The sequence below is a fragment of the Physcomitrium patens genome, chromosome 4 (assembly GCF_059467195.1).
Source record: "Physcomitrium patens ecotype Gransden chromosome 4, ASM5946719v1, whole genome shotgun sequence".
In the NCBI taxonomy this organism is placed as follows: Eukaryota; Viridiplantae; Streptophyta; class Bryopsida; order Funariales; family Funariaceae; genus Physcomitrium; species Physcomitrium patens.
Window position 1 is genome coordinate 20694642 of NC_143413.1, and position 14940 is coordinate 20709581.

At 33.0% G+C, this 14940-nt stretch overlaps 1 protein-coding gene across 1 annotated transcript; it reads left to right on the top strand.

The window, feature by feature from the left end:
• Positions 1 to 10164: 10164 nt before the first annotated feature.
• On the top strand, positions 10165 to 12223 carry LOC112281138 (BI1-like protein). Its single transcript, XM_024517339.3, has 4 exons — positions 10165 to 10638; positions 11128 to 11241; positions 11370 to 11527; positions 11777 to 12223. The coding sequence occupies exons 1-4, from the start codon at positions 10368 to 10370 to the stop codon at positions 11984 to 11986; spliced, it is 753 nt and encodes a 250-aa protein (XP_024373107.1). The 5' UTR covers positions 10165 to 10367; the 3' UTR covers positions 11987 to 12223.
• The last annotated feature ends 2717 nt before the right edge of the window (positions 12224 to 14940 follow it).

Below are 14940 nucleotides of genomic sequence, written 5' to 3' on the forward strand. Positions count from 1 at the left end.
TATCACTGACTACTGCTTATAATCCGGAAGGGAATGCAAAAAGCAAATGCGGTCACCCACCGATTGTGAAAGCATTGGTTAAAGCTTGTAATGGGAAAGTTAAAGAGTGGCCATGACTATTGTCATTTGCATTATGGGCTGATCGAACAACACATAGTTTGGTGACAGGATATATGCCAGTAGAACTTATGACAGGTCAAAAACCAATTATGCCGATCGAAGAAAAGGTACTTACTTGGAGTATGCTACCATGGGAAGATGGATTGACAAGAGAAGAACTTCTGGCTATTAGGATTCGACAATTGGAGCAAAGAACGGAAGATGTCTAGATAGCATTGGGAAGGTTAAAAAGAGCAAGGTTACAAAACAAGGCTCGATTCGATAAGCAACATCGATTGAAACCTAAAGCAATCGAGGAAGGTGATTGGGTACTTGTTTATGACAATAGTCTGGATAATCAACATAGTACTTTGCGGAAATTTTCAAAACGTTGGTTTGGACCATATGTGGTAACAACTGTTCATGATAATGCGACTTACTCATTACGGGAGTTAGATGGTACAAAATTGAAAATACCAATTGCAGGGAAGCGAGTAAAAATATTTAAACGAAGACACGCAGAGATGAATATGGAATACCTTAATGAAGGTATAGAGATTCCGCAGCAAGAAGATGAAAGTGATTTGGATAATGAAGGTGACGAAGATAAACTGGACAAAGACGTAGAGGATATATTCTGAATCAAACAGCAATTGGGTAAATTGGTGCATACCGGAAGATGCACAGGTTCAGAGGGGGTGGATGTCGTGTTGTAATACGAGTATACAGTGAAAATAAAAAGAAAAGGGAACTTTATTAATATTCAGTTACCTCGAATATTGGGAGCAACGACCAACTCATGTACAAATACTGAGTGGCCAGTTTCAGTCACCCCGTTACAATCAGCCGGGGCATACTGAAATACTCCATTCAATTCCAATAACAGGAGTCAGTAGGAAGAGAAGGACCAATTCACACGACGGGTTCGAAGAGCCAATTGGATCCAATTTTGAGAATCCAATCCAGGTTACTACTAGACTCTTATCCAATATGAGACTTGAATTGGCCGGTCAACCCAATGCAATCTAATTACGGGAAATCCAGGTCTTACTACGGGTCTTAGCCAATCTGACGTGAGGAGCAATTTGACCCAATTATGTGAACATCCAGGTTACTACGGGCATCTTTCCCAATATGGGACCTGAATTGGTCGGGCGACTCAATGTGGACCCGATTACGGGGTTCGATTTTGTTTCAGGCTGTCCTATTCTTTGTGCCGTTTCAGAGAACGTTGTTTTCGGTAAATAGATTTCTTAAAGGTAAAAATGGAGGAGAAAGCTCTGACGGCGAGAACCAATTTCGGATCCGAGCTTGATGGCGAGAGCCAATTTTGGATCCAAGCTTGACGGTGGGAGCCAATTCCGGATCTAAGACGGAAGATTGAAGAAATTCAGAGGATAAGGTTAGGAGGGATATAGTTTTGAGAGGGAAGTTTTGAGAGGGAAGTTTTTAAGGGGGATTAGAGAGAGGAGCTTCATGCTTTGGGTCGGGGAAGGAAAGACAGAGAATTTGGATTTTTCTTCTTCGTAGAGTTTTGGGAAGGCTGAGGCAATCGCTGCTGAAGTCAGTATTGTAATGGTGAATCGGGATTTTTAATGAAGTGGGTTTGAATACTCTTGACTGTTTTGTGAAATCGAGTTACGTTTGTGATTGAAGGATTAAAAGGGCATCTATAGGATTGAGTATGCGGAGTGAATGAAATTTATTGGGTTAATCTAACAAGACAGTCAGTGGATACAAGATCGTAAGTACAAAGCGGTATTGAAGATTAACAGTTTGGGTTGTTCGGGGTTCTTTGTAACGTCTAGAGACCTACCGGCTGGGGCAAAAAGGACTTCGACAAGCAGTAAAAGAGCGTCTGTATAGATTTACAGTACATTGTTGCAGTCGTTTATATTCTAGCAGACAAAACTGATAGACTTTTTGACTATCGACGAATCTCCATACTACCTTCTACAACCAGACGCCTGGCGCATTCTCGAGCAGGAAAGCACGTAATAGGACACCGTATCATCCTAGAGCCCATAGACAAACGAAAATGAGTAATAGAATTTTATGTAAAATCTTAACAAAAATAGTTTCAGGAGCGGGAATACATTGGGACACTAAGTTGTTCGCAGCTTTATGGACATGCCATACTGCGTATAAAGTTATTACCAATGCTATCCTTTTTCAATTGATTTATGGCTAGGAAGCAATATTTATCTATTAAATTGGAAGTCCAAAGTTTATAAATTGCTATAGATAATAGATTGGGAGATCATGATTCATTACGACATTGTTTAGAAGAATTAGAAAAATTGGATGAAACTAGAACTAATGCATTAATGATAATGGAAACTATACAAAAACGAAGGAAGACTTATTATGATAGTAAGCTTAGACCAAAGGCTTTTATGCCAAATGATTTGATACTTCTTTATGATAGTCGATTTAAAAAATTTTCAGAAAAATTTCAAGTTCGATGATATGGGCCATATCAAGTTATTGACGGATTTTCAAATGGTTCAGTGCAATTGGAAGATTTTATGGATACTAAATTTATGATACGGATCAATGGCAATTGGCTTAAACTTTACTATACATAAATCTGGGATGAATTTTCTATTACAAAAGGAGAAAGGATAAATAATGATGATGATAGGGTAATAAATGCAAAGAGATAAGAAGTGTGAGGAATATGGATGGGATTAGTGATAGCGGTAATAAAGAATGGTTGACAGACCTAGTTAGTAGGATATTTCATCATGACAAATAGTGAGAAATAAGAAGGAGTCGACTCAATTGATTAGACTATAGTAAGAAGTAAGAGAGGGGCTGTAAATAAGCATCGTGTTTTCTTTTGTGTAAGCAGCCATGTATGTGTATTTTGAAAGTTTAGTTGTGAGTGCTTGCTTGTGTTAGAATACAATGGCGATTGAGAAGACTAAGAGGCAGTTGAATAGGGAGAGAAACAACGCAATATAAGGCGTAAAGATGAATTGCCACCATTGGAGTGTATTATTGTGACTAACATGGAGCTGATTCGATTGGATGTTTATTGGACTAAGAAAAAGTAGCATGATTTTTGAAGAGCGCATAGGCATGGATTTTTACGCATTTCGTAAAACTTACCACCAATTGACGTTGTGCTAGTGGAGGTTAGGATTAAAGAGAAGTGAATGGCAAAAAAAGAAAAGATGGCAAACATGGTGTCTGAGAAAGCAAAGATGGAGACCGATTGGAAGGAACGGCAAGAGCGGCTCCATATAGAGGTTGCAATGTTGCAGACTAAACTACTCTTATTAGCAAAAGAGGCCAATAATTTAGTGCAGACCAATACACCAATTTCAACAACAATACCTTTGGAGATACTTTTGAAACCGATCGAAGAATGGCAGAAGATGTTGAAGGAACGCAACAACCAAATTATCCATCTTGAGTTTCAGGTACATGAATTAGGTTTATTGAATGAAGATCTGATGGCACATTTGGATGGAGAACCCTCGAACATCGAGACAGACGACAAAGATGTAGCAGAGGAGAAGGTCACCAATTCAAAGGGTGGTAAGCCAACGCCATTCACTAAAGAAGCCAATGCTGCTACGTTGTCGTATTCCGTGCTTTCCTGCTCAAGAACGCACCGGGCGTCTGGCTATAAGAAATAGTATAGAAATTTACTAATATTCAAGCAATCTATCGATTTTTGACTGTTGCAATATAAATAATTATAAGAATATACCATAAATCTATACGGATGTCCTTCGACTGCTCGCCGAAATCCTTTTTGTCCCAACTGGTAGGTCTCTAGACATTACAGAGAGCCCCGAACAACTCAATCTGCTAATCTCTGATACCGCTTTATACTCATGATCTTGTATCTAGTCACTCTCTTGTTAGATTAATCCAAAAATTTTCATTCACTCCGCATACTCAATCCTATAGACACCCTTTTAATTCTTCAATCACAGACGTAACTTTGATTTCACAAAATAGTCAAGAGTAATCACACCCACTTCATTAAAATCCCAATTCACTAGTACAACAATGACTTTCAGCAACGATTATCTCAGTCTTGTCAAAACCCTATGAAGAAAAAAAAAAAATCCAATTCTCTATCTTTTTCTCTCCCCTCCCTCCCCTCCCTCCCCCCCCCCCCCCCCGAAGCATAAAGCTAGCTCTCCCCACTTTAAAAACCTTGATTCTCTCCCCTTTTTTTTTATTTCTTAACCTATCCTCCCCTTTAATCCTAATTCTCCTCTCTTTCAAACCCTAGCCTCTGAATTTCTTCAATCTTTCGTCTTGGATCCGGAATTGGCTCTGTCGTCAGAGCTTTCTCTTTCATTTTTGCCTTTTAAAAGGTTCTTTTTCTAAAAACAACGTTCCCTAAAACGGCACAGAGAACAGGACAACTTGAAACGAAATCGAAACCCCCATAATCGGGACCACATTGAGTCGCCTGACCAAATCAGGTCTCATATTGGTTAAGAGGCCCGTAGTAAGACCTGGATGTTCCCGTAATTGGATCAAATTGGTCCTTTGCGTCAGGCTCGCTCAGTCATTAATTTAGTCCTTTTGATTTCGTTGACTCCCACTATTGGACTCGAACGGAGCATTTCGTTATTGGTAAGTATGCCCTGACCGACTGTGACGGGGTGTCTGAATTGGCCCTTGAATGTTGGCACTAGAATCGATTGTTGCTCCCAATATTCGAGGTAACTGAAAATTAATAAAAGTCCCCTTTTTTTATATTTTCACGGTATACTCGTGTTACAACACGACAACGTCTTTATAAGTTGAGGCTAAATAATGTTTGCGAAGACATTGCACAGATAGGAGTGGAGCTTTGTAGAATAGGTAAATAAATTTTGTTGTAAGTTATTGGTTGGTTATTGACAACCTTGACAATTAGACTTATGGTTAGATAGATTAATTAGTAACAGTAGGTTGTTAGTAGAATAAATGGTTAAGAATTAAAAGGTTCATAACCTTTGGAATCTACTAGCTGACGGTCCAACTTTTGGTAGGATAAAGAGATTGAGAAAAGCGAGATCGGGGCTAGACTGTGATAGTCGTAAGCCGGGATAAGCTTGGTACTACCTCTATGTTTTCTTTGTTTTTATTATTTTCTTATGAAGAATTATCATTGAGAGAAGTATTGTTAAAATTGTGATTAGAATATTGTGGAATATGACTTTGGACTGACCGTTTTGGAAAAAATCTGTGACCTTGAGAATTGAGATTATCAAATTGTATTGCGTTAAGTGAAGATATTGAATTCTGTGTGATGAATTGAGAAATTGAATATAATAAGTAAGCTGGAGATTAGTAATTGAATATATATAAATTGCAAAGAGAGTAAGTGGGAGATGAAGTGATAAGAATATGGAAGTATTATTGAATTGATAGTTGTAGAATAGATTATGTGTTGAATTAAGACAGAAGTAGTAAGCCTCGGTGTTTTGTAGTTTGATAATTGATTTCAGATAGCTAGAGTACAGTCAATTGTGAGACTAATAAACCCAATTTATATAACCAATCTTTCTCCGTGTTCGAACCCACCTCTATTAGTTCAATTGCTTTGGTATATTGGAGCTTGAACACAATGAAAATAATATAGAATGCAGAATGTATGGGAGATGGAATTATATGTTGTTCTCATTGTGTTCAAGCTTTAATATACCAAAGCAATTGAACTAATAGAGGTGGATTTGAACAGGAGAAAAGATTGGTTATATTAATTGGATTTGTTAGTATCACAATTGATTGTACTCTAGCTATCTGAAATCAATTATCAAACTACAAAACATCAAGGCTTACTACTTCCGTCTTAATTCAACACATAATCCATTCTACAACTATTAATTCAACAATACTTCCATATTCTTATTAGTTCATCTTCCACTTACTCTCTTTGCAGTTTATATATATTCAATTACTAATCTCTAGCTTATTTATTATATTCAATTTCTCAATTCATTACACAAAATTCAATATCTTCACTTAATGCAACACAATTCGATAATCTCAATTCTCAAGGTCACAGATTTTCTCCAAAACGGTTAGTCCAAAGTGATATTCGACAATATTCTAATCATAGTTTCAATAATACTTCTCTCAAACACAATTCTTCATAAGAAAATAATAAAAGCAAAGAAATCAAAGAGGTAGTACCAAGCTTATCTCCGCTTACAACTATCACAGTCTGGCCCCGATCTCCCTTTTTTCAACCTCTTCATCCTATTAAAAGATGGACCGTCCGGTAGCAGATTCCAAAGGTTATGAACCTATGAATTCTTAACCATTTGTTCTACTAACAACCTACTGTTATCAACTAAACTCCCTAACAATAAGTCTAATTCTCAAGGTTATCAATAACCAATCAATAACTTATCACAAAATTTATTTACCTATTCTACATGGATATAAAGCTTTCTTTAGATTTTTATCATCAAATTTATGGACTAGCAAAACAAGTGAATCAAATTTTGGAGTAGTACTTGAGGTATACCATCAATTATTATCACTATGATTGAACAATTCTTTTACTATTAATTAAGTTTGCGTACAATAATTCAGTATATTTTTCTATTCAATAAACACTTTTCTTTGCAAATTATGGTTATAATCTATAACTTGATACTTTTGACTTTTCAAAAGTTGATAATTTTGCAATAGAAGATTTGACAAATTATTTATTAGAGCTACATGTAGTAATAATGGTACAGTTAAAGAGAGCTTAAGAATGACAAAAGATCAATGTAGATGCTTATTGCAAGGAATAACTACAATTAAACATGGATGACAAGGTATGATTACTTTGTTGTAATATCAAGACTACTCATCTTTGTGACAAGTTGGACTATTGTAGAATTGGACCTTTTCCTATTAGTGAACAAGTCAATTCTTGTTGCTTATCAATTATAACTACCAAGTCTATTAAGATCCATCCCGTATTTCATTTATTTCTTCTTAAGCTATATAAGACAGTGAATATCTTGGAAAAAAAAACAAATGCTACCTCTTTGTATAGAAGTGGATATTAATCAAGAATTTGAGGTAGAAGAAGTCTTAAATTCAAGGCAGCATCAAAATAAGTTAGAATATCTTGTTCATTGATACAAATATGATATTAATGAATGCACATAGAAGTCAACAAAGAAACTTGCAAATGTAGCAAAGAAAGTTGAAGCTTTTCATTGACAACATCCTTCAAAACCATCTTTCTACTCTAGTATAGGATACTATCAATGACTAAGAAGACCTATCAATTATCTTCAAAGAAAATAAAGATCAAAGTATGTAGCAAATATAATTTGTGTCATCTTAGATTTCATCATTACATGATGATCACTGTCGTGGTAGAGAGAATATGTCTAAAGAAAATGTTGGACTTTTGACTTTTACTAATTACTGAATTAAGCCTTAAGATAACAAAAAATACCAAGTTTATATATAAAATTATCCTTATAAGGGCAATTACATCAATACATAAGCCCTATCTATCAAAGATCACCAAAAATATGATAAAAATATCATAAAATCTTGTATATTCTTAAGGTGAATTTTTTCCAAACTTCAATAGCTCATATCCTATGATCGGACTATCCAAAAAAATCCAAATTTTACATAAAGTATTGATGTACTTTTAAAAACTATTACAACAAATTTCAACTACAAATTAATTACGGATCTCTAGATATTGCCAAAATCCTACTAGTAGCTTCAAATCCTTATTTACATACATTTATGTTCAAATTTCTTCATATCTCACAGAATAAGTACTTAAACACCATATAATTTTGGTATATAACTTTTTAACTTAATAATACATACTTTTAGAAATTTGATTCTAAAAATTCATCCGAAAACTTAAGATATGGCTCCACCTAATACTATCAACAAAACGACTCACTTATTGCCTTTGAATTATATATGCTTTCTTCAACGTTCTATATCTTCTTCATACAAATTCTAATGCAAATTTTTTTTCACAAGAGATGAAGATCTTAAAATCAAACTTGCAAATGCTCTTTCAATGTCCAAATTCTATCAAAAAACTCCTTATATCCTCAAAATAGCAACAATATGTCTTAAAAAGACACCTTAACTTCGAACAACTATAACTTCATCACCTTAATTCCAAATCCTTTAAAATTTATACAAAAATTGTAATCCAAATCCTAAACCTTATAATCCTTACTTTTAATTCTTAAATGCCACTTCTAAGGTTGCTGAAACCCTTGTTATGGTTGCAGACAGCCTGCTAAATGCCCATGGCATATGGCTTTTGATCAATAGGGATTAAAAAAACTTTATTTTTAGCCTTCATCCATCCATATTTTACTTTCATCCCTCTAAATAAGTTTTTTAGAAGTTTGGATCTTTATCTTTGAGTTCCAATCTTCTTCTTAAATTTTATGCTAAATATTTAAATCCTACATATTTTAAATACTATAATCAACATAGGTAAACTTCAAAATAAATTTTCTTATATCAACTCTCTTTAAATTTATCAATTAACCACTCTGAAGTAAATCAACACTTATAAATATATTATCTAGTTTAGTTAATTTTTACATATTACAAACAATTACATTATGATATTGCTCCTTGTAGAACTTGTCCCTAAAAGGGCAGAGTAATATCATGGATATACATAAATATTGTAGTAAACATCTCTATAATTAAGTAGAAGTATGTAAAAATAAATTAAAGTTGATTAATTTTATAATACCTTTTAGAGAAGCTTCCTAAAAGCTTCATAGATGCTACTTTGACTTGACATGTGTTTGTAATTAATTAATAGATTAGAAACTTAGTCATCAAGTTAACTACGTATTAATAGCTTGCGAAACAAGCTAACTATGTGGTACACATATAGAGAACTTATTTTGTAAGTTAAGATATGTTTCTTGCAAAGTCAACATATTTTGGAGGTCCTATAGAATATCACCATGTAGTTTTTAATTAAGAGTATATGTAGAGGCAAAAGTGAAGCCTTCTTCACTCTTATCAATGTTTTTTTAGTCTTTAGTCTTATTTCAAGACTTTTTAGTACCTTATTTTTAAAAATAGCCATTTTAGTTCAATACTACAATATCTTTGAGTGAATTTTTAGTTCTTTTTATTGACACAAGAGTATATTGATGATTTCTTTCTTCAAGATTCATGTCTTTGATAAAATTTCAAGTAATTTGAATTTTTATTGACTTTATAATTTTTTTACAAAGTCAATGTTGTTTTTGAAATAACTTTAGATGTTGAAAAATATAAAGCATTCATATTTTGGAGAATTGTGTGAAATTGATAGATGATCTATGACTGAATTTTTGTAATTATGTAATGAGTGTTGTGCTTAATCTATGTAGTAAGTTTGAGCTTGATTTAACATTTTATTTAAAGATTGTTGGAATTCAAACATATTGGCGTCTTAAGAATTAGAGTTTAGAGGACAAGTGAGTGTTTCTAAGATATATAATAATTTGCAAATTGAATTGACTTAAATTTTTTTACACTAGTAGTTGACTTAATTTTTATTAGCTTTATATTATTTTTAAGTCTAATTTTAAAAATAAAATATAGATATTCTATCCTTTCTTAATATGTAATGAATGTTTAATTTATTAATAATGGATATATAAATATATGGATAATTGTGGATGCTAAAGTATTAGGGTAAGAGTGATATGGATTTTTAGAACTTATATTCTCACTTATCAAAAACTAAATAGGGACACGTTTTTAAAAGAAACACAAAAGAAAGATACGACTTCCTTTACATGGACATGGAAGTTATAAAATGGCTGCTTGAGCTGAATTGTAGCAATATTTACCATATCATTCTCCATCTCATTTCCTTGCCCTAACACCCTCCCTTCATGACTTGTAGCACCAAAGTAAAGAAGCGTGAGGGGTCCACGTCAGCATTCCGCAATGTGCCTCGAGAATGCCGCCTCCACGACCCACAGCGACGAGCGGGAAATGGAGTCACGTCACTTCCCCGGGAAATTGCCAAATGGCGCCACTCTGGAACCAGGCCCTGCGAAAGCACACTTGGAACGGACCCATCAATCCAACCAACACTTGCATTCCTGCCTTCACTCCATGCATTGATCCAATCGCTCTCTTGAAAGCTACGACAGTATCCAAATCTGTCTCTCTTCGAAATCTCCATATTCTTCAGTTACGCCTTCTCTGAAATATTTTATCTGTGGGTTTGTTCATTGCTGTGTCCACATGTGCTCAATTAGGTGCCAATTTGGTAGAGGGGAGGTCTGTGAGCAGTTATGGCGAAGTGTGATAGCGAGTATGCGGGGTACGGTACCTCACCCGATCTCGAGGTGGGATACGGGGCAAGGCCGGCTCTGTATCCAGGCATTTATGCTGATGAGAATGAGCTTCGTTGGGGGCTTATTCGGAAGGTGTACAACATTTTGAGCATTCAGGTGTTGCTCACGGCCGCGGTTTCAGCTTTTGTGGTATTCACGCCCGCAGCGTTGAGTTTTTTCGCTGTGCATCCGTGGATTCTGTTCTTCGCCAGCATAACGCCTCTAATATGTGAGTTCTCAAATCTCTCAAATTTAATTGGTGGTTGTTTCGCATGCAGTTCTGCTGTAGTCTTGGTGTTGGATTGGTGGCTTGCTGACAATGCATCCGAAGCTTTTTCTGGTGGCCGGTGTTTTCATGTTGGGTAAACGTTTAGATTTTTCGATCTTGGGATGCGTCAATTTAGGATGCATGGTGTGTTTTACATGTTACATTTTCGGTTGAATTACGGTGAGGTAGAATATGTTAGATGGGAATCTTAATGTCTCTAATTATAAGCATGTGTAAGTGTTCTAAGAGGATTTGAAGTTTTTATCTATTTGCAGCCTCATTATTCCATTTTGCTCCAGATTTGAGAAATACACATTATGATTCAATGGTGTACTTCCCGACAAAGTTGGATAGTCTAGACCAGCAACTCGTCATTTTGGTTTCCTATTTTGTTCCTCAATTTACTCTAACTAAATCACCCATAACATTTGTTTCTGTTTTCTCTTGCAGTAATGTGTCCGTTGTACTACTATCGTCAACAGCACCCAGTGAATCTGGTTCTCCTTGGTTTATTCACAGCGACTATCAGTCTTAGTGTTGGAATATCATGTGCGCTTACCAATGGTATGATTCCAAGGTTCTTTTCTCATTCGGTACTTTATTTCTTATTTTTTTATCTCATGATAATGCTAGTCTCTGAAGGTGTTCGTGCAGCATTTGCTAATGTTCATATTGGAACTTGCGATGGACAGGATACATAGTGTTGGAAGCCCTTCTATTGACAGCAGGCGTGGTATTGGCCCTTACCGCATATACTCTGTATGCAGCACGAAAGGGTCACGACTTCAGTTTTTTGGGTCCTATCTTGTTTACCACTCTTACGATCATCTTGCTCTTTGGACTAATTCAGGTTAGTTGCCGGACCTGTTATGTCTGTTTTCCATACGTTGCTGGTTGTAGTACTCATTGAAGTAAGAAAATCAGGCTGTGCATATTTTGAGAAGCATTTTGAAATCGTGGTTGTAATAGGTAGCCCGTTGATGCCATTTATATCTTGTGGTTTTTGTCGAGATTTTTAGAGAAGATCTTAACTTAGCGCTTATTCTTCCGTAGCTTCAGTGTGGTACTCCTTTTGAGACAACTGTGATGCTTTCAACAGGTGTTCTTTCCACTTGGTCCCGTGTCTCAAATGATCTACAGTGGTCTTACAGCACTTCTTTTCAGTGCCTACATCGTATACGACACAGACAACCTCATCAAGCGATACAGTTATGATGAGTACATATGGGCATCGGTGGCTCTGTATCTGGATATTCTTAATCTTTTCCTGTCGTTGTTGCAGATTCTCAGGGGTATGCGAGACAATTAAGTGAACATATTTGCATTTATCTTTTGTATAATCCCTCTGATGTTCATGCATACAATGTTGACACGGGAGTTGTAGCTTGTTGAGTTAGCCACGAATGTGATTGGATTGCGATTTAAAATTTGGTATTGCTAGTTTAATGGGATGCAGTATTGAACTTGGTCACCACTCAAGTTGACTCTACACTATCTTAACTACAGCATGTCTATGTAAATGAAAAGTTTCATGTCTCTTGATTCATTCGATTTGTATCTATCCTGTGTAAATTATTGAACAGAATCGTTAGAGGATATTGGAATAAAGTGATAACCGATTAGAGTTATTTTAAATGTAATTTAAATATGTTTTAAGGATTTTTTTGAAGATATTCACAATCTGCATATTGTTTAGCAAAAAAGCCTTATTAAAAATGACCTTTTTTATAAACAACTTTGATAGCCACTACGAACCAATTTCCAAGCTAAGTAATAGGATAGATGGATATTGGAAATTAATTTAATTTAAATATAAATTGTATATTTTTTAAAAAATCAACACAATTTCTTCATTTAAATGGTAACTGGAGGATGATGAGAGTTTTTCTACGAAAAATGAAAGTACTTAAAGAAAATGGTATATTTTTTAAATTTTTTTATTAAACTTAACTTAAGATATTGAGGTTAAATAAATTTATAGTTGGAATTTAATTAAAAATTCTATTTGATAGATAAATCAATAAATTAAGAATTTTCTTCAATGATCTATTTTTCAAAAGACTAAATACGAAATTTTTTTAATAGATGGAATTTTAATTCTACTAAAATTTGAAATAAAAGTAAGCAAGTAAAATTTTAAAATAATTTTGATAGTAAACTATTGGAAATAAGAAACTCATGAAAATTAGGGTTAGGGCTGAATTAAGTTTGGATGAAAAAATCTTATTGGATGAGATTTAATTTAAAGATGAATTTAATACATGGATGAATTATCATTTATGGATGAGTTATTATGCAAGGATAAAGGTTGTCAATTGGTGAGTATTTATTAAATTAAATTAAAAATAAAATAAATAATATATATATATATATATATATATATGTATAATAATTAAATAAAAATCTATATACATATAAAATAAATAAAACCAAAAAAAAAAACTAAATTAAGAGTCAAGAGAAGGAATTCTTTTAGCATGTATTTTGGAATAAATTGACATTATATATGAATTATTGGTAGAAAGTTGGTTTCATGGCTTGGATGTTTAAATAACATTAAAAAGTGACTTGATTCAAATTTAAATATGAGCTAAATGTCTATAAACAAAGTAGTTAATTTACTTATTGTGAATTAGAATAAACTTCCAATTAGTGGTAGTTTATTTAGCTTAAAGGTGCACATATAGAAAATTTGCCTTGCAAGTTAAAACAAATGACTTGCAAATTAAATACATGTTAGAAGTTCTATAGAATGTCATCATATAGCTTCTAATTAGATAATATATATAGAGGCAAGAAAGAAGTATTATTCACTCTTGTTAATGCCTTTCTAATCTTTAGTCTTATTTCAAGACTTTTGATACGTATCTATCTTACAAGATATAAGTTTAACTTATAAGATAATTTTCTTACATTTTCTCTATATAGCCAACTTATACTATAATTAGCTAACATGTGAAGTATGTGACTAAGTTATTAGCTAAGTTTTCAACCTATCAATCATTTATAAATATATATAAAATCAAATCTATTGTCGTATTATATTTGTATATGATATATAAAAATAAGATAAGAACTATGAAATATATTAGTTCTCAGTTTATATTTTTTTATTAAATAAAATATTTAAAAAATTTATTAGGAATTAGAATTAGTTAATTAATTAAAATTAAAATTAAAATAAAGATTAATAAAAATATATTTAAAAATATATATATATATATATATATATATATATATAGATGAATAAATCCTATTAGTAGAAAGTGTTGTAGTTGTTAGAAAAAAAAACTAAGTTTGTATAAGAAAAAAAATATAATTTAGAATGATTAATTATTAAAATACCTATTTCATATAAAATTAAGTAGACATAATTTTTATAGATCTTTTAATAGATATAAAAAATTTATAAAAGAAAGAATTATAATTCATAAGAAATAAAGATTTAAAAAATAGAGAGAGATTGAGTAACAAGCTTATAGGGAGAAAAATTGAGGCTTTAGATATCAAGTGGCAACTTAAGGCGGATGGAGGTAGATGGATAATAAGGTACTTGGATGGCACCTAGAAGTTCAAAATTTTATGATAGCATATAGAGAAGATGGAGAAGAAACATTTCCTAAAAATTCTTAATCAATTTATTGAAGGTATCTAGAAGGTTAATCCTTCAATGCTTGTATTAAGAGATTATGTTGGGTAATAAGGCACTTGTTGCCTATAGGTAGTATTTAAGAAGAAAGAATATTCCTTGAGAAAGCGTTGACAATTACATCAATATATAAGCCCTAAGTACCAAAGATCATCTAAAATGTGATAAAAATATTTTAAAACCTTATATATCCTTAAGGTGAAATTTTCTTAAATTTCAAAAACTCATATCTCATGATCAAATTGTCCAAAAAAACTAAAATTTTACATAAAGTACTAATGTACTTTAAAAAACTATCACGACAAATTTCAACTATAAATTCATTATGAATCTTAAGATATTGCCAAATTCCTAACCATATCTTCAAATCCTTGCTTACATAGGTTTATATGAAAATTTCTTCATATCTCACAAATTAAGTGATTAAATACTATAAATCTTTAATATATAGCTTTTTAACCTATAAGTACACATTTTTAAAAATTTTGAGCAAAAAATTTGTTTAGAAACTTAAGATATAACTCCAACCATTACTATCAATAAAATGACTCACTTATTGCATTTAAATTACATGTGCTATATTCAATGCTCTATAATTTCTTTATATAAACTTC